We start from the raw sequence: 22192 nt of genomic DNA, 5'->3' as shown, positions 1-22192 counted from the left end.
ATAATTCTGTATGATCAGTGTAGGGTTTGGATGGTATGCAGTAAATAAGGCCTGGGACTACACATTGAATGATGGGGATAAAAGGAAATATTCAATAACTACCCATTCAGGGAGCACCATCCATCCAGGGCACAGAGTGAAACACGGTCATGTGGAGAAAATAGTATATAATCATATAATTCAAGATTGTATCATAATGCATATGCACAATGGAGCTGAAGTGATGTTGCACAGGCAGTGTTATTTCAGACATTTCCTAACTTTTGAATGCTTGACTTTGCAACCTTAATGTTCTTCCAACATTGTTTTTTAATGTAATTATAAATAAGGCTAAGATTTTGTCACGGATATTTTTAGTAAAAGTCACAGACAGGTCACGAGCAAAACAGAAGCCATGACCTGTCCCTAACTTTTACTAAGAATATCCCTGACAGAATGGGGATCTGCAGATCATAAGAACATAACATAAGAATGGCCATACTGGGTCAGACCAAAGGTCCATTTAGCCCAGTATCCTGTCTACCGACAGTGGCCAATGCCAGGTGCCCCAGAGGGAATGAACAGAACAGGTAATCATCAAGTAATCCATCCCTTGTCGCCCATTCCCAGCTTCTGACAAACAGAGGCTAGGGACACCATCCCTGCCCATCCTGGCTAATAGCCATTGATGGACCTATCCTCCATGAACTTACCTAGTTCTTTTTTGAACCCTGTTATAGGATCCCCACACTACTTCAAGCTGGGCAGCTGCAGGGACTAGGAGCTGCCTGTAGCCGCTGGGGTCAGTGGGGTACCCCTGCCATCTGCAGTGGGGGCTGGGAACTCAGGGGTTCCCTGCCACCTGCAGCGGCCCAGGAACTTAGGTTCCTCTGCAGCAGCCCGGAGCTGCCTGCCACCCCTGGCAGCCCGCAGCGGCTGGGAGATCGGGGGTTCCTTGCCACCCCTAGTAGTGGGGAGCTTGGGGATTTTCCAGCAGCGCTGCCCCTGGTGGCAGGGAGCTGAGGGTTCCCCACTGCCACCCACCAGGGGGGTCCCCGTCTGTCCCAGGCAGCAGAGAGCTCAGGGGGTTCCCCTGTGCCGCCCTGCAGGAGTGGCACAGCAGGGGAGTCCTGAGCTTCCAGTGGCAGGGAGCTGCGGGGTGCCGCCACCGCCTGCAGCAGCTGCGAGCTGCAGGAAATGCCAGAGATGGCAGAGGTACCCCACAGCTTCCTGCCTCAGTGGGCAGCAGGGGACCCTGCAGCTCCCAACCACTGCAGGCTGAAGTCATGGAGCCCACTGGAAGTCACAGATTTTGTGACTTCCACGACCTCCATGACTAAATTGCAGCCTTAATTAGAAACACATACTGCAGATTTTAAAAGTGTGAAGTATTATTCATTTATAATTAATACTTTGCACTTCTATAGCGCCCTCCATCCAAGGCTCTCAAAGCATTTTACAGATATTAGCGAAATAAGTCTCACAGCACAGCACCCTTGGGAGACAGATAAGTGTCATTCTCATTTTGCAGATAACTTCTCTGTGCCTCAGATTCCTAAGTGAGTTGCCTGTGGTCTCACAGGAGAATTATAGCAGAACTGGGATTAGAACTATGATCTCTCTAGGTCCTGTGGGTTAGATACTGTCTTTCCCTGCTAGTCAAAGCATGTTTCAGAATAATTTGGTAACCAGCACAAGCATGGTCATGCCACAATTAGATGTAAAGTAAAACCACTCAGTGTATAATTAAATGATGTCATTTCAACATGCTGCACCACATCTTAGGAAAAAATGCTGCAGTTACCATTGCTTTTATTTTCAGCTCTTTCACTCCTCAAGCATCTCTGTGATGCAAATGAGTAAAATAAAATGAGTTTTTCTAAGAGACCTTATTAAGGGAACAAGAGCAAACCACTGCATAGGAAAGATGGGACGTATGGCAAGAGACCACTCTGGCTTAATCAAGCGATCTTCAATGATTTGAAACTGAAAAGAGAGTCCTACGAAAAGTGGAAAGTAGGTCAAATAACAAAGGCTTAATGTAAACAAATAACGCAAGTATGTAGAGACAGAATTAGACAGACCAAGGCACAAAATGAGATTTTACTAGCTAGAGACATAAAGGGTAATAAGAAAACATTCTACAAATACATTAGAAGCAAGAGGAAGACCAAGGACAGGGTCGGCCTGATACTCAATGAGTGGGGCGGGGGTGGGGAAATAATAACAGAAAATGTGGAAATGGCAGAAGTGCTAACAGACTTTTTTGTTTCAGTTTTCACCAAAAAGGTTGGTGGCGATTGGACGTCTAACATAGTGAATGCCAATGAAAATGAGTTAGGATCTGAGGCTAAAATAGCGAAAGAACAAGTTAAAAATTATGTAGACAAGTTAGATGTCTTAATGTCACCAGGGCCTGATGAAATAAATCCTAGAATACTCAAGGAGCTGACTGAGGAAATATCTGAGCCATTAGTGATTATCTCTGAAAACTTGGGGAAGACAGGAGAGATTCCAGAGGACGGGAAAAGGGCAAATATAGTTCCAGTCTATAAGAAGGGAAATAAGGAGAACCTGGGGAATTATAGATCAGTCAGTTTAACTTCAGTAACTAGAAAGATAATGGAGCAAATAATCAAGCAATCAATTTACAAACACCTAGAAAATAATAAGTGATAAGTAACAGTATGGATTTGTCAAGAACAAATAATGTCAAACCAACCTAATAGCTTTCTTTGACAGAGTAATGAGCCTTGTGGATGGGGGGAAGCAGTAGATGTGGTATATCTTGACTTTAGTAAGTTTTTTGATAGTGTCTCACATTGACTTTCTCATAAACAAACTAGGGAAATACAACCTAGATGGGGCTACTATAAGGTGTGTGGATAACTGGTTGGAAAACCAAAGTTATCAGTGGTTCACAGTCAAACTGGAAGGGTATATCGAATGGGATCCTGCAGGAATCAGTCCTGGGTCTGATTCTGCTCAATATTTTCATCAGTGATATAGGTAATGGCATTGAGAGTACACTTATAAAGTTTGCTGACAATACCAAGCTGGGAGGGGTTGCAAGAGCTTTGGTGGATAGGAATAAAATTCAAAACGATCTGGACAAGCTGGAGAAATGGTCTGAAGTAAATAGGATGAAAGTCAATAAGGACAAATGCAAAGTACTCCACTTAGGAAAGAACAATCAATTGCACACATGCAAAATGACTGCCTAGGAAGGAGTACTACGGAAAGGGATCTTGGGGTTATAGTGGATCACAAGCTAAATACGAGTCAAGAGTGTAACACTGTTGGGGAAAAAAAAGCAAACATCATTCTGGGATGCAGTAGCAGGAGAGTTGTAAGCAAGACACAAGAAGTAATTCTTCCACTCTTCTCTCCACTGATAAGGACTCAACTGGAGTATTGTGTCCAGTTCTGGGTGCCACATTTCAGGAATGATGTGGACAAATTAGAGAAAATCCAGAGGAGAGAGACACAAATGATTAAAGCTAGAAAACATGACCTATGAGGGAGGATTGAAAAAACTGGGTTTGTTTAGTCTGGAGAAGATTGAGGGAGGCCATGATAACAATTTTCAAACACATGAAAGGTTTTTCACAAGGAGCAGGGAGAAAAATTGTTCTTCTTAACCTCTGAGGATAGGACAAGAAGTGAGAGGTTTAAATTGCAGCAAGGGAGGTTTAGGCTGGAATACATTTCCTAAAACTAAAAACTTCCTAAATGTCAGGGTAGTTAAGCACTGGAATAAATTGCCTAGGGCGGTTGTGAAATCTCTGTCATTGGAGGTTTTTAAGAGCAGATTAGAAAAACACCCTGTCAGGGATGGTCTAGATAATTCTTAGTCCTGCCTTGAGTGGAGGGGACTGGACTAGAAGACCTCTTGAGGTCTCTTCCAATGCTACACTTCTATGATTCTATGAAAGATTTGTAAACTAGCAGTATAAAAGGTGGCTTCAAAAAGCATCATATAGTATTGTTAATTTGTATAACTTGAGTGGTATTTTCTACACTTCTGCTTTAAGAAACTCCAATTCTATTTTTTCATTATAGTAAAAGTAAGTGGAACAGCGGCAGGACATTGTGGAGCTGGGAGAGATTTTGATTTTGAGTAAAAGATAAAGAAGGATAATTCAGAAGCAGGACTTCAAATTACTTTTGCTTGATAGATGTTAAAGTTTGGAACTACATAAGCCCTTCATAACTAAGATATGAATTTTTAAGGGATCTTTTCTGTAAGGTTGTCCTGTAGGTAAGCTTTATAAATAAAATGGTTATTAATTATAAAGCAGTGGTTTCCAATTGCTGCTAGACATCACCTGCACTGATACTTCAGGCTTGTGCGACTGATGTTCTCTGCTCTTCCCGTTGTGTGTAATCTGTGATGGAGCTTGCCTTGCTCCAAACCCCAGCTCAGCATGAATGGAAAGAGGTAAGTGCCAGTTTGTATGGCCAAGGTCTTACTCGACTAAATTGATTCATTTGCTTTGAAAGGGTTGGGCACCACTTCTTAAAGCACCTGATTGTCCATAATATCCATGAAATGGGTATTATTCACTTTTCTTTTTGCTTATTAACAATTTTGTGAAACTGTTTTCTTTCAGTTCTTGGTGAAGTGGAATATCTCCTCTTGGAACGACCAGGTCATGTAGCCTTAAGTAACGACACGGTGTCTGTTGATTTTCAATACTTTGTCAGTGGTAATGTGACAGCAAAGAATGTATCCATCCTACTGCTGGATGCCAGCACCAACCAGACCACTGCAAAAAAACAGCTTCCACCAAGCCAGTCACAGGGGATGGTAGGGTTTGAATGTTTCTATTTCAAGACTGCTGGAGACTATTGGTTCAGAATGATCTCTGAGATTGATAATGGCACTGAAATTCACTGGAGGGGTGGGAGCACCCTCCTAAGTGTGGAATGGCCTGTATTTCACATTGACTTGAACAGGACCTCTGAGGTGCTCAGGAGTTCCCTTCAGGTTGGACTTTTCACTAATAAACAATTGTGTGCTATGAATGAGACAGTGGTTTCATTGGACATGATATTCACCAACAGCCTGTATGAACTAGGAAGATTAAGCTCTGATGAGGCATTGGGAATGCGAACTAGCAAAAGAATCTTTCTCTCTAGATCCCAGTGGGTGGAGTTTGACTGCCCATCTATTGACCAAGAAGTGTATGTCACTGTGTTACTGAAATCATTAGAAACCAACTCAGTCATCGCCTCAACAGGGCCCATAGACCTCATCCACAAATTTGGATACAAACTAGTGGTGGCACCAGAAGTGATGTGCAAGTCATCCGTCCTGGTGTTTATTGTCTCCCCTCCATGCATTGCCATCAGTGGGAAGGTTGCTGTGTACAAGGAAGCTCTCAGACGTCCTGGTGAAAGAACGACATGGCTAGATGAAAACTTCCTACACCCAGGGAGCAACAGAACAGAATTTAACTGCACTTTGTTTGACGTGGGGAAAAATAAATATTGCTTTGAATTTTTTGACATTTCAAGCCAAAGCCAATCACCCCCAAGAGTTAAGAAATGTATGGTGATCCGAAGGAATATAGGTTTGTATTGACATTTTCTGTTTTTAATTAGAAACTCCGTAGGAAAATGACCATCCTTCTATATTGTCAATAAGGATGATAATTTGGATTGATGACGTTGTAGATTTTTAGTCTCATAGCACCAGACAAAATAAGTCATGATTAATTGCCGATGGAATAAAGTTTAGTTTGTGTGTGAACAGAAACACCAGGATGGTTGATAAAGGTGGTACTGCAATGGTTTAATGTCACCACTACATTAGTGGTACTCTAACCACAAGTCCAAACCTGCCATGACTAGTGGATTATCTGGATATCTAGTCCCAAAAGGAACTGAAATCTGATGATCGCAAAGAATTACATGAGAAACTGCTATAGCGGGCAGGGGCCAATTTCTTGCACATTTGAAATTACTGAGAGTTTTGCTAATGTGATCAGGATTTGGCCAAAATGGAAACATTCTCTCCTGTGTGCATAGCCCATAGGTTTCTTTGGCAGTCTTTCAGCTGGGAATGGCAGATGGGAATCCCAGGTTTGGTTGTGGTCACAGTAGCAGAGATTATCTGCTGTCTATCATGGAGGGGGAGAGAGAGGAGAGATGAGTGTCAAAATCACTACTGATTCATGGAGGGCAGTTGTAGCTAGAGACTAGCTAAGTAGGTGGTGTTTAGATGGGGATTGGGTTTTGAGTGGAATTTGTGTTCAAGGATAACCCAGGGACAGACATCACTCCATTCTCATGAGCTATTCTGCAGTTTTTGATTACCTTAATCCACAATGTGAAAATGAGCTTTTTCTAGTTTCGGACCTGACCTGGAATCAAATTCATAGATCAGATTCAAATCCAGGGGTGTGATACCAACCATCACTCCCCACAAAATTCAAAGTGTTTTGGATTAGAGCTTCCGATTCTAGCCCATCCCTAATTGTAACAGTCTCTTGAAAGAATGTTTCCTTTGTCTTCTCTTGTGCATGGAAGTGACAGAACTCGAATTTTAGAGCTTCTCATAGATTGTAAGTCTCTAAAATTAACACAAGCTTTATATTTTCAGTCCTTCATAAAGTGTTTGTCACACAAGGAAATGCTATAATGTCTGATGCTATGCTGTTTTACTTCATTCTGTTTTGTAGGTTTTAAAAAACTAACTTTTCAGTTACCAATGTATAGCCTGAAAATTACTTCTAGTCTCACTGCATGGCAAACTGATCTCGTCATCTTCACTTTCCCTCATTACTCTCTTCACACTCTTTCTGACACATACACACAAAAACATTTACAAATTCAGAAATTCATACATTATTCAAGGCAATTCTTCTATAGCTGGAAGAAGGAGAAAGATTATTTATATTTCTTTCCCCTACCTAGGTGCTTGGATGCTACAGTGCTGTGGTCCGTAAAGTATCTAGTCAGACAGATACCTACAATATGACACAGATACATTCCAGTGCCCGTTATTTCCATTTTATTTTGTGGGATTCACTTTAAGTTATGACTCCTTGCAATTTGCTTTGTATCCTTTGCTTTCACTATAGTACTGTATTTACGAGCTCCAGCAGAAAGAATCAGGTTACACATGTGAAGAAAGGATTTATGTAAGTGACTGACAAGTTACTTGTACAGAGCAGATGAAAGCAACCCTACACTGTAACTGTAAATTAAATGTCAACTTCAAATTAATTAGACTTCAGCACATCTGACTTTGTGGCAGAGTCTGCAGGACTTCAAAGGCCCATGGCAGCATTCTAGATGCACAAGGTGTTCTGCAAAGGGTGCAGCTGTCTGAAGACAGTACAAAGATGGATATCTTTGCTGCCTGTGCATGAGCTGGAGTGGCATTCCAAGTCAGAACTCTGTCAGGAAGCCCCGCTCCTGAATGATCTGGCTGTGCTTCAGCCCAGCTTGGGATTGTGTTGTGTCTAAAGACCTTGATCCCATGACAGACTGCATTTGTGAAGTAAAGACAGATGTGTTACTCCATTTCTTCGTTTACATCTTACAAAAGAAAAATATTAACTTATTATCCTTTTGTGATTCTGGCCCAATGGGCAGTTTGAGCACAGAGCTGGCTTTGAGATCCTGGCCCCCATATCAAGGAGAATAGGTCACCTTGTGCTGCATTGTGGGTGGAAGGGTACAGGATGCATTTCTTATGCTGTGGCATGCAAGAGCATTAGTGATGCCTGTGAAGAGGGAGTGCCTCACACGTCCTCTGAGTAGTACATACAGGTCTCTAGGTAACCCTAAACACAGCAAAATACCATTCCAGTACTCCCATCTCAGACTCATCCATTTTAAAACAATGTCAGCTTTTGTTTAAAAAAAAAAGTCTATCTCTTCTAAAGTTGTGAAATAAACCTTTTAAAATATGAACCAATGCTGTGCAGTTTTTCTAAGCCTGCAGATAGAGGGCCAGTGAGACAATAGCTCAGATCAGTGTGGCCACTCTGACCATTCATCTCAATGGGGTGCTAACTCTGAAGCTTACTCAGGGCCAGCTCCAGGCCCCAGCATGCCAAGCACGTGCTTGGGGCGGCATGCCATGGGGGGCACTCTGCCGGTCGCCGGGAGGGCAGCAGACGGCTCCGATGGACCTCCCGCAGGCGTGCCTGCGGAGGGTCCGCTGGTCCGCGGCTCCGGTGGACCTCCCGCAGGCGTGCCTGCGGATGCTCCACCGGAGCCGCGGGACCAGTGGACCCTCCGCAGGCACATCTGCAGGAGGTCCACCGGAGCCGAGGGACCGGCGACCGCCAGAGCGCCCCCCGCGGCGTGCCGCCGTGCTTGGGGCAGCGAAATTGCTAGAGCCGCCCCTGAGATTAATGATAGCAGCTTAAATGTCAAAGTTAACGGCTTCTCTGCTGATTTTAGTAAAATCATGCAGCTAATATATGTATCTAGTGTGGCTCTATAACATAGAAGTGTGAGATACAAAATTCTTGTTAGGCCATTGTATGCATCACCTGGGTCACTGCAAGTTTGTTCTTTTCAGCATGTTTTCCTGTATTTTGTCCAGTATTCTTTTAAATGTCCCAAGCAACAAGACTTGCACCAATTTGCTGGAGAGAATATTCCATGTTCTAGTCCTGATCCCATTTAATGTCTCTTGGCTTTACTCTAATAAAAATAATCAAAAATAGTATCAATAGACCTCATAATTGGGAAGGTTTTCTTGACTTTTCTGGTCTTAATTTCACCCCATATACCTGAGGATGAAATTCTGCCTTCATGCAATTCCGTTTGACCCCAATGAGAGTTGTGCTTTCTTACATCAGGGCTGAATTTTGATCCCTAGTGTTCTTAGTGAGAAATAAAAAGGGGTAAAGAGAAGGTGGTTAGTAGCATCTTGAGAGTACAGCTGCTACCAAAGAAGGGTGAAAGGGAACAGGGGGAGAGCCACCATAAGAAGGGGCAGTAGTTACCAAGGGGAGGGAGCAGAAGAGCAGTATCTAGGGAAAGGATGAGACAGATAAAGTTCCATCAAAATTTGTTCCACCAGGTCACTGTGTAAGTAAGATTATATTAGTTAGATCCCCTTATTCTGTGAGTGTTCTAATACCTAGGAAGATCTGAGAACCAAGTAGTTTTACACCTGAATCCATATCTGACACATTTATCTGATGTGGTTTTAATTGGGATAAAAATAGAATTTTCAGATTCAAAGTAACCAGATATGTCAGCATTAGAAAAGTGATCATCTTATGTGCAAGACTGCTCCCTTATTACAAACTATGCATGCTTTACAAGTCTTTTAGGGCCCAATCCTGCTCCCATTTACATCAATAAGAGAAGGAGCAGGTCCTTAATCTCCATATTCCAGTTAAGTTTTTTATACATCTGATGTGATGTACTAATATGGACAGCCATTAACTTCTTGCAATTACTTTGCAAGGGCACTGGATGTGGAATTTTTAGAGGGGTCCTTTTGGGGGAAAAATCTGAGTTGACTGTTTTGTTAGATAATATGCTATATTAAGGTGTCCCATTGCAAACTGAGAATGAAACACACAATTGGAGAGAGATGCTACACAAATCAACAATTAACACAGTCACTCACTTGTGTTTGTTTTTCATGACTCCCGAATTGCCAATGTTTCAAATTGTCTAACTCATCAATTAAACACCTGCATGTTGATAGGCTCCCTAATTTTACATTAAAAATTCACATTTCACAGTTAGTTTACAGTCTGTGCCTTCTACACCTGTAGTAAATATTTTCACCTGGCTCTTTAGATCCATTTGTCTTCAATGATTTTGTGTCCATGGAGAAAAATGAGCTGTGCTTTATTTTATTTGTTCCTGGTTTTTTTTTTTAAATTCTAGTAGATTGCAGAGAAAGATTCAGAAGCTTAAACTGTTACCTTTCACAGAAGCTGGGTAATTTCCTCCCATGAGAGACTTTTTGATTATTGTGAGCTCCAAACCTGCAAGATCCTTAGGCCCAGAGCCACAAAGGTACTTAGGAGCCTGATCCCCAGACTTAGGTGCCTAAGCCCTGGTTTTAGGCTTCACTGCAATTCACAAAACTCCCACTAGGCTGCTACCTAACCTGTAGGTGCCTAACTCACTTGGTTCCTAAATTTCTGCTGTAAAAGTTCCATACTGCCTAAGTTTCTACCTCTGGTCATGTGTACAGCTGCCCCACTGTAGGTGTGTGCGCGCATATCTGATGTCTAAGCCCCAGAGTGATTCATAAGTTGGGGGAAAGATAGGTATTCCTCCAACTCCCTCACTCATAGCACCCAATCTGGTAGTCAGGTCCCATTCAAAATCTGGCTGGAAAAGATGGTGCTGCCAGTGCCTCCCCACCTTGAAACTTTTAGCCCACTGGTTAGAGCACTCAGCCTGGTTATGAGAGATACAAGTTCAATTCCTCCCTCTGCCTGTGGGGAAGAAATGATTTGCATAGAGGTCTCCCACAAGAGTGCTTTAACCACTGAGCTATGGGACAGTCCTGTGAGGGGAGGCTCCCTCAGTCTCTCCTGTTGAAGCTGTTCCACTTTGGATAAATGATTAATTAGTCATTGGAGGGGGGGGTGGCTGTTGGGGGTTCCCCCCTCCCAGGTGAGTTCCCTATCCACACAAGAGTCTAGACTCATTGTCTCTGGGCCAATTCCTGTTTAAGCATTTACATACAATGGAAGAGCTTCAATAGGAGAGACTGAGGGGGCCTGACATCACAATAGCTCCTAGCTCAGTGGTTAGAGAAGGTTCCTGAGAGATGGAGGAAGATCTCTGTTCAAAAGTGTTCTCCTCCTCAGGCAGAGGGAGAATTGAACCTGTGTCTTCCACATCCCAGGTGAGTGTGCTCACCATTGGGTGAAAAGCAGTAAGGTGGATGGCACCAGTACCACCACCTCCTCAAGCCATCTCGTGTGGCATGAGGCAGGCACCTCACTCGTTCTGACAAGCAGCAGTTTAGACACCAAACCCACCTGACTCCAGGAGAGGGCTTCCTGGTTGGGAATTGCCAGCAGAAATAGGTGCCCGGAATTAGGCATCTAACTCCATGAGAGATGAGGGGTTTAGGAGACACCCATCTTGTCAGCATTTCCTGTTAGCTACCATAGGCAGTTCCTTGCCTCGCATGCTGGCTTTTGTGGATTATATTCCAAGGTGTCTTGGAATGTGAATGTGAATGTGAAAATCAAAATTCTTTATATATGTGAATTTGAAGCAGGGGGAGAGCTCAGTGGTTTGAGCATTGGCCTGCTAAACCCAGGGTTGTGAGTTCAGTCCTTGAGGGGGCCACTTAGGGATCTGGGGCAAAATCAGCACTTGGTCCTGCTAGTGAAGGCAGGGGGCTGGACTCAATGACCTTTTAGGCTCCCTTCCAGCTCTATGAGATAGATATCTGTCTCTCCCAGTTCATTGTACTGGGGACCTAACTCAGGTTTTTCAGATTACTTTGTGGTTCCTATGATTTTCTAGGTGCCTTAAAGTAGAGTGTTGTGAAGTACAGCATTGCAATACCCCAGTCCTTTTGCGGATTCAGACCCAAGTATCTTCTGTAAGGAGTTGTGCGCTCTCAGCTCCTACTGAAGTCATTGCAGAGATGAGGCAAATTGGTACCTCACAGGACAGGGCCTAAGATTAGAAAATATCTTTTATTTAAATTGTGAGTATTTTATTTAGTCTCTGAGCCTGATCATGTGATCTGCCCAGAACCCTCATCTCCTACTAAAGTGAACAACAACTGGGGAGCTCAACCCCTTGCAGTATCTGGTCCTATATTTGAATGAGATTAACTGGGGTAAAACCAAGGTATATCACACACATGCGTGACACACTTGTCACAGAGGCATATAAGAGACGGTAAACTGATAACCTAAGTCTCCAATCCTGCAATCATTTTGCATGTGAGTAACTTCAAGAATAAAAGTAATCCCATGAGTTCAATAGGACTACTCACCTGTGTAAATTTACTGATGTTGGCATGTTTGCAAGTATTTGCAGGATTGGGGCCCAAAGCAGTTAAAATCCTCATATTTAAATACAGTTGCATTTTTCCCCTTTGTCTTTTTCAAGTAATAACGCAGCATGAACAATACCATACCTAATGTACCATAACTTCCATCTCTGTCATACAACCACATTCTTTAATTCTTTAGATTTATGTAAATAGTTCATGAGTCAGGGGTTAATGCAAAAGTCACAGGGACACTATCAGATTAAAAATCATGTAATTAAAAACAAATTTCATGACTTGTATTAGTAATAGCAACACCATAATTATTAGAGAGAATTAAAAAAAACAATTTACTTTTCCATCATTTATGTGGTTTTACTTTTTGCATTTTACCCCTCCTAGATAACGAAAATAGTTTAATGGTTTTGTTTCTGGTCCATTTCAAATCAGTTCCTATAAGCCAACTAATAATATTTAATGGGGACAATCCCAAGATATCTATCAGACATTGTTCTGTCTCTCCAAAAAAATCGCACCAGGTCTTATGAATTTTAAAGGTAATGGAGTTTAAGGGTGTGGTTCTATTTTTCTTTCAAAATGTTATTTATAGCATTCAAAAATTGGCAGGCATGGTCACTTTCAGCTTCTGGATTCTCAGTGCTGTAAAGTTTGAGTTATGAACACAGCAAGAGGCTCTTGAAATTCAAACAAAAAACTGCTTTCGTTGCATTTAAAATAATGAAAATGCATTACGTCTTGCACCCTGCCCCCTTAAAAAAACCCTTAAATTTTCATCCTAAAACTCCTTATTGAGAGCCTCCAGAAACAATAAAAGATTAGGACCTCTAAAAAACTGTTAAACTAGTGGTTCAATAACAGAATTTGTGTGCTATGAAGATAATAGGAGAGAAACCAACACTGCTTTTTCAATAGTCTCTTTGGGCCTCTGCCTCCCCTCCCAGCAGTATAAATCGGGGTAACCCCACTGAAATCAATAGTAATGCTAATGTAAAACCAGCATACACAAGATAGGAATTGGGCCCTATAAATGCCTAAACTACTAAGACATTAGAAGGACTTGTGGATTCATTTCTATTTACTGTTGTACAAGGCATATCCTGCTGGCCTTAGTTAACAGACTGTGAGTGCAATCCTGCTGCCATTGGAGGCGATGGAAGCATTGCCCTTGATCCAATGGGAGCAGGCACAGGTCCCAGTAGCTATTTGCTTTGCAGTGTTATAATTGCAGAGTTGGGGTTGATTACACCTCTATCCGATATAACGCTGTCCTCGAGATCCAAAAAAATCTTACTGCGTTATAGGTGAAACCGTGTTATATCGAACTTGCTTTGATCCGCCGGAACGCACAGCCCCACCCCCCCAGAGCACGGCTTTACCACGTTATATCTGAATTCGTGTTATATCGGGTCATGTTATATCAGGGTAAGGTGTAGTTTTTATATAAAGGAGGGATAGTTGAAAGCTTTACTGTAAGATGAAATGAGTCTAGCTGCATTCCTCATTGCTATGATTTCATGTATCCACAGAAACATGGAGTCTGTGGCAGCCCTGGAGTCCTTGCAGCGTGACCTGTGGGGATGGTGTCCGTGAACGACACAGAGAATGTCTCACATCACTGCCAGCAAAACCAGGCTGTGTTGGGACACCGAAAGAGACTTCGCTGTGCTCTCTAGAGGAATGTTCTAGTATGTGGTCCTGCTTTCTTTAAAGCTTTTCTCCTTGACATGTGTCTGCTTTCTCTGGAGAAAACAAAATGCATGTTATTATAATAGGTTTGAGAAACTAAAGCATTTAAACCAGTCTTTGTGACTTCTTATTCACTGGGGATGAAATCCTGGCCACATTCAGGTCAATGGAAAACTCCCACTGACTACATTGTGGCCAGGAACCCTGGAGTAAATTCCTCCAACTGGCTGATGGAAACCCGTGCAGTACCGTCCGTCTGTGTGTTTGCTGGGGATAGAGAGATATAGGCAGCATGGCTAGTCCAGTGACACTCATACCATGGAGGTGGATTCCACGTTGGCATCACATCTGCCAGCAAGGAAGGGAGTACGGGGATGGGCTGGGGGAGAGGTCACTGGTCACAATAGGGATGAATCTGGGCTGGCTCAGTCTGTCACAGTTGCTCACACAAAGGAAGCCAGTAAAGAGTCACACAGACAGTCCGGCTTTATCACTAGCTTCTGAACAGAGAGAGATTTGTAATGTATTTCAAAATATATATGAAAAATCTACTGCCAATAATGAAAATGTATTTCAAATACGATAAAACCAGAAGTTTGTGTGGAACAGGTTGAGAATATAAACATACGTATACCCACATGGGGTCTGGTGCTGTCGGGTGCTGAGTACTTCCTGTCTGTCAGCCCTTAGCATTTTTATCTGGGCCTTCAAACCCACATTATTGACTCCCACTCTCCCAAGTGTAACAGTCTTCTGCTACACTTCCCTTAGAACATAATACTGGGTCTGACCAAAGGTCTATCTAGCCCAGTATCCTGTCTTCCAACAGCGGCCAATACCAGGTGCCCCAGAGGGAATGAACAGAACAGATAATCATCAAGTGATCCATCCCCTGTTGCCCATTCCCAGCTTCTGGCAAACAGAGGCTAGGGACACCATCCCTGTCCATCCTGGCTAATAGCCATTGATGGACCTATCCTCCATGAACTTATCTAGTTCTTTTTTTAACCCTGTTATAGTCTTGGCCTTCACAACATCCTCTGGCAAAGATTTCCACAGGTTGACTGTGCATTGTGTGAAGAAATACTTCCTTTTGGTTGTTTTAAACCTGCTGCCTGTTAATTTCATTTGGTGACTCCTAATTCTTGTGTTATGAGAGAGAGTAAATAACACTTCCTTATTTACTTTCTCCATACTAGTCATGATTTTGTAGACCTCTATCATATCCCCCCTCAGTCATCTCTTTTCCAAGCTGAAAAGTCAGAGTCTTATTAATCTCTCCTCATGTGGTAGCCGTTTCATACCCCTAATAATTTTTGTTGCCCTTTTTTGAACCTTTTCCAATTCCAATATATCTTTTTTTGAGATGGGGTGACCACATCTGCACGCAGTATTCAAGATGTGGGTGTACCCTGGATTTATATAGAGGCAATATGATATTTTCTGTCTTATTATCTATCCCTATCTGAATGATTCCCAACATTCTGTTTGCTTTTTTGTCTGCCACTGCACGTTGAGTGGATGTTTTCAGGGAACTATCCACAATGACTCCAAGATCTCTTTCTTGAGTGGTAACAGCTAATTTAGACCCCATCATTTTATATGTATAGTTGGGATTATGTTTTCCAATGTGCATTACTTTGCATTTATCAACACTGAAACATTGTTCCTGCTACACTCTTCACCTCTGTGTATAAATCAATGTGCACCCATTTTGCATACCCACAGAATGTCTCAGCTGTGCAAGTTACACTGGCTTACTGTCTCCCTGCCAAGTTACCCTTACACCTGTTTTCTGATCTTCCTGCACCAAAGTCAGATTTATGCCACTACAGAATTATGCCTGAATTATTTAATCTTGTATAGAATTTAAAAAATGTTTTCACATTGTGCTCCAGCTCTGGGTACTGCTGACCTTATGCTGTAAATAATAGCATCAGACCATCCTCTGCTGTGTCTCTGGTCCATCTAGGAGAGTCTGTTTGAGCATTATTATATTTGTATTCTTTAGTCCAGTAGATGGAGCAAGTGGCCGAGTAACAGAAGCCAGCACAGAGGGTTGGAATCCTGGTGGAAGGGCTGAAGAGGAGAAGTAGAAATAAATAAAAAAGATCAACAAGCAGGAGTGAGAAAAGAAAATAAAGAGAGAAGGAAAAATGAATAACTAAAACATTCAGATCTCTTTGGTATAAATCTGAAGTAACTCCATGGGTTTCAATCACAACCACAGCCACACTTGACCAAATTCTGGTCTTGTTTCTCTTCTCATCTTTCCCCACACCTCCCACCGTGTGACTCTAAGAATTTTGTAGTGCTACTTGGACAGTGAGCCTCTAGTGACCAACTGGGTGCAGCTTTTTTGACATTACTCTGGAAATGAATGTATGTGTTTATCTATTAAAATGAACTGCCAGACTTTCTGAATGAGTGACATGCCACACTGCAGTTGCATTCCATATGGATCTGTTGAGCCAAAAATATGTTATAAATAACAAGCTGATTATCAAGGTGGCATTTTACAAAGGGTGTGGAAAGGAAAAAGTCTGTTCCTGAATTCTGGAGTATACATGTGGTTTGGTGACTGCAGCTATGAATTCTGCATGTACACTGCAGTTAGTTGAGCAGTCATTGTGGAACACTGAAAAGCATTCTGGGAATGTATATGGTGGACACTGCATAACATACACGTAAATGTGTAGAGTGGATACTGGATGGGATGAGGGACTGGTAAAGGGATGCCTGAGCCTTTCACTTTTAGATCACTGATTTCTATCCAGGTCTGGGCAGTAGCAATGGAACATAACTACCATCAGAAAACAGTTTAGTGGCCTATAAGAAATTAGTGTTTGGACACCATCGTAACAGACATTAAATAAAAAGCTAAGATAAATAGAAATTAGAAAAGGAGTGTTGTCTAATGGCTAGAAAAGTAGATTCAGAGCCAGGATTTCAGGGTTCTATGACTATGATTGATTTGCTGGTGACCTTGGGCAAAATCACTCAATCTCTCTGCACCTTGGTTTATTCTTTGGTAACATGGGTATGATACTTGTCCTGGTGTGCTGTGAGGCTTAATTGTTTGTAAAATGCTTTGAGACCCTCATAACATGCACTATAGCTGTGCAAAATATTATTACCATGATTTCTCTTGAAAGTCTCTCTCTAGTTCATAACAGACAAATATCAATACCAAAAACCCCAAGACCCCTTCTTAGCCCAGAACTGAATGGGCATGTAGAATACTCCGTCGTCTGACTCCCAGAGGTGTAACGCTGGGTGAGAGTTGGAGAAACATTTTCAGGGCAACGTGGGGAAACTTGTGCTGCCACTGCTTATGCTGTCCATCTTCTCTCCAGACCTCAGGGCTCTCAAGCCACTTACCTTTCACATTGGGGATCTGCCTGGCACAAGGAGAACAAATACCTTTCACAAACCCTAAAATCAGTTAAAAAATTATTTTAATTGCTGGGTTGACCTAACCACTAGGCTGACCTAATATATCAATTCCAATAACAAATTGTTAACTCCTTGATAGCACTTTTCATCTGTAAATTTCCAAGTGCTGTTCCAAAAAGGGCAAGTATCTTTATCCCTATTTTACGGATGGGGAAACTGAGGCACTGGCAGTGACGTGACTTGTCCAAGGTCAGCTAGAAGACCAGTGGCAGAGCCTGACACCCCCTCCACCTGGTCACACTGCCTCTATGTGCTTTCTCTTTTCATAGAAACCCTACCAACTTTTGCAAAAAGCTTCCCACTGGATTTGCAAAACTCAAACCTACCAAAAGCCATTAGGGTCAGGTGTATAAAATATTCATAGAATCATAGAATATCAGGGTTGGAAGGTACCTCAGGAGGTCATCTAGTCCAACCCCCTGCTCAAAGCAGGACCAATTCCCAACTAAATCATCCCAGCCAGGGCTTTGTCAAGCCTGACCTTAAAAACCTCTAAGGAAGGAGATTCCACTACCTCCCTAGGTAACCCATTCCAGTGCTTCACCACCCTCCTAGTGAAAAAGTTTTTCCTAATATCCAACCTAAATCTCCCCCACTGCAACTTGAGACCATTACTCCTTGTTCTGTCATCCAGTACCACTGAGAACAGTCTAGATCCATCCTCTTTGGAACCCCCTTTCAGGTAGTTGAAAGCCGCTATCAAATCCCGCCTCATTCTTCTCTTCTGCAGGCTAAACAATCCCAGTTCCCTCAGCCTCTCCTCATAAGTCATGTGCTCCAGCCCCCAATCATTTTTGTTGCCCTCGGCTGGACTCTTTTCAATTTTTCCACATCCTTCTTGTAGTGTGGGGCCCAAAGCTGGACACAGTACTCCAGATGAGGCCTCACCAATGTCGAATAGAGGGGAATGATCACGTCCCTCGATCTGCTGGCAATGCCCCTACTTATACAGCCCAAAATGCCGTTAGCCTTCTTGGCAACAAGGGCACGCTGTTGACTCATATCCAGCTTTTTGTCCACTGTAACCCCTAGGTCCTTTTCTGCAGAACTGCTTCCTAGCCATTCGGTCCCTAGTCTGTAGCAGTGCATGGGATTCTTCCATCCTAAGTGCAGGACTCTGCACTTGTCCTGGTTGAACCTCATCAGGTTTCTTTTGGCCCAATCCTCTAATTTGTCTAGGTCCCTCTGTATCCTATCCCTACCCTCCAGCGTATCTACCACTCCTCCCAGTTTAGTGTCGTCTGCAAACTTGCTGAGAGTGCAGTCCACGCCATCCTCCAGATCACTAATGAAGATATTTAACAAAACCGGCCCCAGGACTGACCCTTGGGGCACTCCACATGAAACCGGCTGCCAGCTAGACATAGCGCCGTTGATCACTACTCGTTGAGCCCGACGATCTAGCCAGCTTTCTATCCACCTTATAGTCCATTCATCCAGCCCATACTTCTTTAACTTGCTGGCAAGAATACTGTGGGAGACCGTATCAAAAGCTTTGCTAAAGTCAAGGAATAACACATCCACTGCTTTCCCCTCATCCACAGACCCAGTTATCTCCTCATAGAAGGCAATTAGGTTAGTCAGGCATCACTTGCCCTTGGTGAATCCATACTGACTGTTCCTGATCACTTTCCTCTCCTCTAAGTGCTTCAGAATTGATTCCTTGACGACCTGCTCCATGATTTTTCCAGGGACTGAGGTGAGACTGACTGGCCTGTAGTGCCCCGGATCCTTCTCCTTCCCTTTTTTAAAGATGGGCACTACATTAGCCTTTTTCTAGTCATCCGGGACCTCCCCATATCTGGCATCATGAAAAAAGGTGAGACTAGCAAAAGTAGGTAGCAAATGAAGTTTAAGAGGTAGACAGGTCTGCAGGGCCCTCAATATAAAGTAGGTGGATTTGCTGCTGCAAATCAAGGTTTATCTTTTATCTGACGAAGACGGATGTGAGCTAAGGACATGTTGGCAAGCAGACAATTTAATGTATTTTATTAATTGATTTTCTTTTTCTTAATTGTAAAATATCTTATCTAAAACTCCAAATGTCCAATCAAAATGCAACTTTGATAACAATGTGTTCACTCTTTGTTACAGTTATAAAGCCTACCACCCCTCCTTCTGTACAGCACCAAGAAGACCAGAAAGCTAATAATATAGTCACCATCACTGGCATCTCCTTGTGCTTGTTCATAATCCTAGCCACTGTTCTTATCACCCTGTGGAGGAAGCTCTGCAGAGGTCAGAAGTGCAGCACCTCTGTGCGCTGTAACTCTGCCCATTCGCCCAGCTTCCAAAAGAACTCAGACGAAGAGAACATCTGTCAAGCCGGCACACATCAGGAGAGCTTTTCCGAGGGTAGCGAAGTGCCTCAAGCGCATTCCGGAGAGCCTGTTAACATACCTTTGACCTGCCGGAGGAGCCTTCAGTTTGCTCAAGAAGAGGACACCTCTGTCAGTGACAGTTTTCAGTCAAATGCTCAAAAAATAATCCCTCCAATTTTCAGCTATCGCCTTGCGCAGCAGCAGCTGAAAGAGATGAAGAAGAAAGGACTGACTGAAACCACAAAGGTGTATCACGTATCTCAGACGCCTCTGACTGACACCGTTACCGATGCCACGGCTGTGCTTCCCCTGGGCACAGAAAACCAGGAGGAGGCTGCTGCACACAAATTCAGGATCAAATCTCCATTTCTGGATCAGCCAGTCAGTCATCTCAAATTCCCTAGGGAAAAATCTAATTCTAGGATGGACTCTGTACTGTCACAGGCCAATCCTGTAATAAGCCCTAGTCAGACCCTCATTAGACGAGCTCATCTGAAATACCAAGATAACAAAGGGGAGCCGTTAGAGAGAAGTTGTCACAGAAACCCACAGTTCAGAAGAACAGCCAGTTTCCATGAAACTAAAAAGGTCAGACCCTATAGGGAACGGAGCATGTCCACTCTTACCTCACGGCAGATTCCTCTTTATAGTGCCAGGGCCAGAACGTGGGGTCAGGCACTGGAAGACAAGTCCCAGCCGACATGTAAAGATGCTGATCCAAGTTCTGAAAAGGTCGACCAGTCTCATTGCACTCTGTTAACTGGTGAACCCCTGAGCTATGGCACAAAACACCGCCACAAAGGGGGCCCTCCAGTGAGGAGGCCGGATATGATCAGTGACCGTCAGCGTGCAAGCCAAGGAGCAGGAGCTGACAAACCAGAGCCAAACAGAAACAGGAGGGGCTCTTCACCAAACCATCGAGGGGCTTTGAGGAAAGAACCCATCTCAACTCTGAAAGATAATTACCAGCAAGGCAGTGCTCTAAGCCCTGTCCAGTACAGAAAGGACAAATGCCAGAGCTTCCCCACAGATCCTGAATTTGCCTTTTACGATAATAATTCTTTTGGCTTAACAGAATCAGAGCAATGGATGATTGACCTGCCTGGATATTTTGGTTCAAATGAAGAAGATGAAACAAGTACTTTAAGTATTGAGAAACTGGTGATCTGAATGACTCATTGCAACACTGTAGGGCAGGGGTGTGAGAGAAGAGCTGCAAAACCTGTTGGTTTATAATAAAAGCAATAATGGAAACCAAGTTCCAGCTGTTTGGAGCAGGAGGGAAATCCTATGGCCTGACTTGTGAGCATGCATTTCTTTTTAATTAATAGAAAGGGCTTTGATGTAATTGTTTTGTCTAATACACACACATACCCTGGGAAAGCAAATGGAAATGATATTGTGACACAGAGAAAATCGGACAGATTTTATTCTATAGAGCACTGAAAAGAGCAGTGCTCAATGAATAATTTATACTGAATCATGAATCCAGTCAATTAAGCCTCTTTTTCTGCTTGTGGACCATCCACTAGCAGAGCACAATATCCTGTAACATCTGTTCAACACTGTTTAATTAATTGTTTCACAGTTTTTTTAACTGTTGTGAACAGTTTTCAGCATATCTTTAAAATTCACTGTTTGTCATGGGGTTCTGCGCATCCGTTGGGTTCCCCGCTTGCTCAGTGTGGGGTTGATACACTCCACCACATAGTCATCAGGACTCTCTGCTGGGCCGAACAAACACAATCAGGGACTCTGGCCCACAGGGAGGGGCTGAACAGACGAACTGTTTATAGCTCCTGAGCCTCTTGGCTGGGGCAAACAATCACAAACAGGGCTTCAGCCCCTTGGGTGGGGCAGAGTAACCAGTCTATAGCTGGGGTCTCCGGCGGTAATAGCCACCTGCTCTACCAGGTTCCGACCCAGGGCCCTGTGGAGCCCGTAGTCTTCCTCTTCAGGATTCAAGTATCAGCTCCCAGTATATTCCCTCAGTCAGTGATGAGCTGCCAAAATATTAACAACAGGTTCCCTCCTCCTCACCTCACGAGGGGGTCATGCCCCATCCAACCCCCCCATGTTCCTTGACAACCCCCCCGGGACCCGGGACCCATCCCTCCCCTTCCCTGTCCCCTGACTGCCCCCTGCTGCCCAATCCAACTCCTCCTCTCATTCTTGACGGCCCCCTGGAACCCCTGCCCCATCCAACCACCCCTTCTCTCTGTCCCTGACTGCCCCCCACCACCTCATCCAACCCCTGCTCCTTCCTGACTGCCCCCCGGGACCCTTGCCCCAATTCAATCCCCCTGTTCCCTGCCCTCTGACCGTCCCGGCCCCTATCCACCCCCCACAACCCACCAAACACCCGCTCCCTGCCCCCTTACCACACTGCCTGGGGCCCGGACCGGGTCCGCTCTGCTGGGACTGTGACCGGCGCCGTGGGGCCCAACTCCCCGGGCCGGGCCGGAGCCGCTCGGCTGGCACTGGGACCGGCACCGCAGGGCCTGACTCCCCGAGCTGGGCCGGGCTGGGCTGGAGCCGCGGGGACAGGCGTCGCAGGGCCCAATTCCCCAAGCTGGGCTGGGACAGAGCCGCTCAGCCGACACCGGGACTGGTGACGCGGGGCCCGACGAGCCAGGCCAGGCCGGCGCCATTCGGCCGGCGCTGCAGGGCCGGGAGTGCTCGGCCAGGGCCAGGGGGAGCCGTACTGGTCCGCGCGCACCGTGCCTCCCTGGAGCCCTCTGCACGTCCTCCCCCCGCCGCCCGGCTTATC

At 44.1% G+C, this 22192-nt stretch overlaps 1 protein-coding gene across 2 annotated transcripts in view; it reads left to right on the top strand.

The window, feature by feature from the left end:
• The window catches only part of THSD1 (thrombospondin type 1 domain containing 1), a 36516-nt gene extending 15009 nt beyond the window's left edge, over positions 1-21507 (top strand). The window contains exons 1-4 of one of the 2 annotated variants that reach the window (XM_039502273.1): positions 4219-4420; positions 4593-5555; positions 13486-13644; positions 19196-21507. In XM_039502273.1, coding sequence (XP_039358207.1) covers positions 4411-4420; positions 4593-5555; positions 13486-13644; positions 19196-20592 — 2529 coding nt within the window. In that variant the 5' untranslated portion in view covers positions 4219-4410 and the 3' untranslated portion in view covers positions 20593-21507. Of the gene's footprint in view, positions 1-4218; positions 4421-4592; positions 5556-13485; positions 13645-19195 lie in introns of those variants that run through there. The other variant, XM_039502266.1, reaches the window with a different exon arrangement.
• Positions 21508-22192: the final 685 nt, after the last annotated feature.

The sequence above is a fragment of the Mauremys reevesii genome, linkage group 1, assembly GCF_016161935.1.
Source record: "Mauremys reevesii isolate NIE-2019 linkage group 1, ASM1616193v1, whole genome shotgun sequence".
Lineage (NCBI taxonomy): Eukaryota > Metazoa > Chordata > Testudines > Geoemydidae > Mauremys > Mauremys reevesii.
Note: the sequence above shows the minus strand (reverse complement) of the source record. Positions and strands in the feature narration are given on the sequence as shown.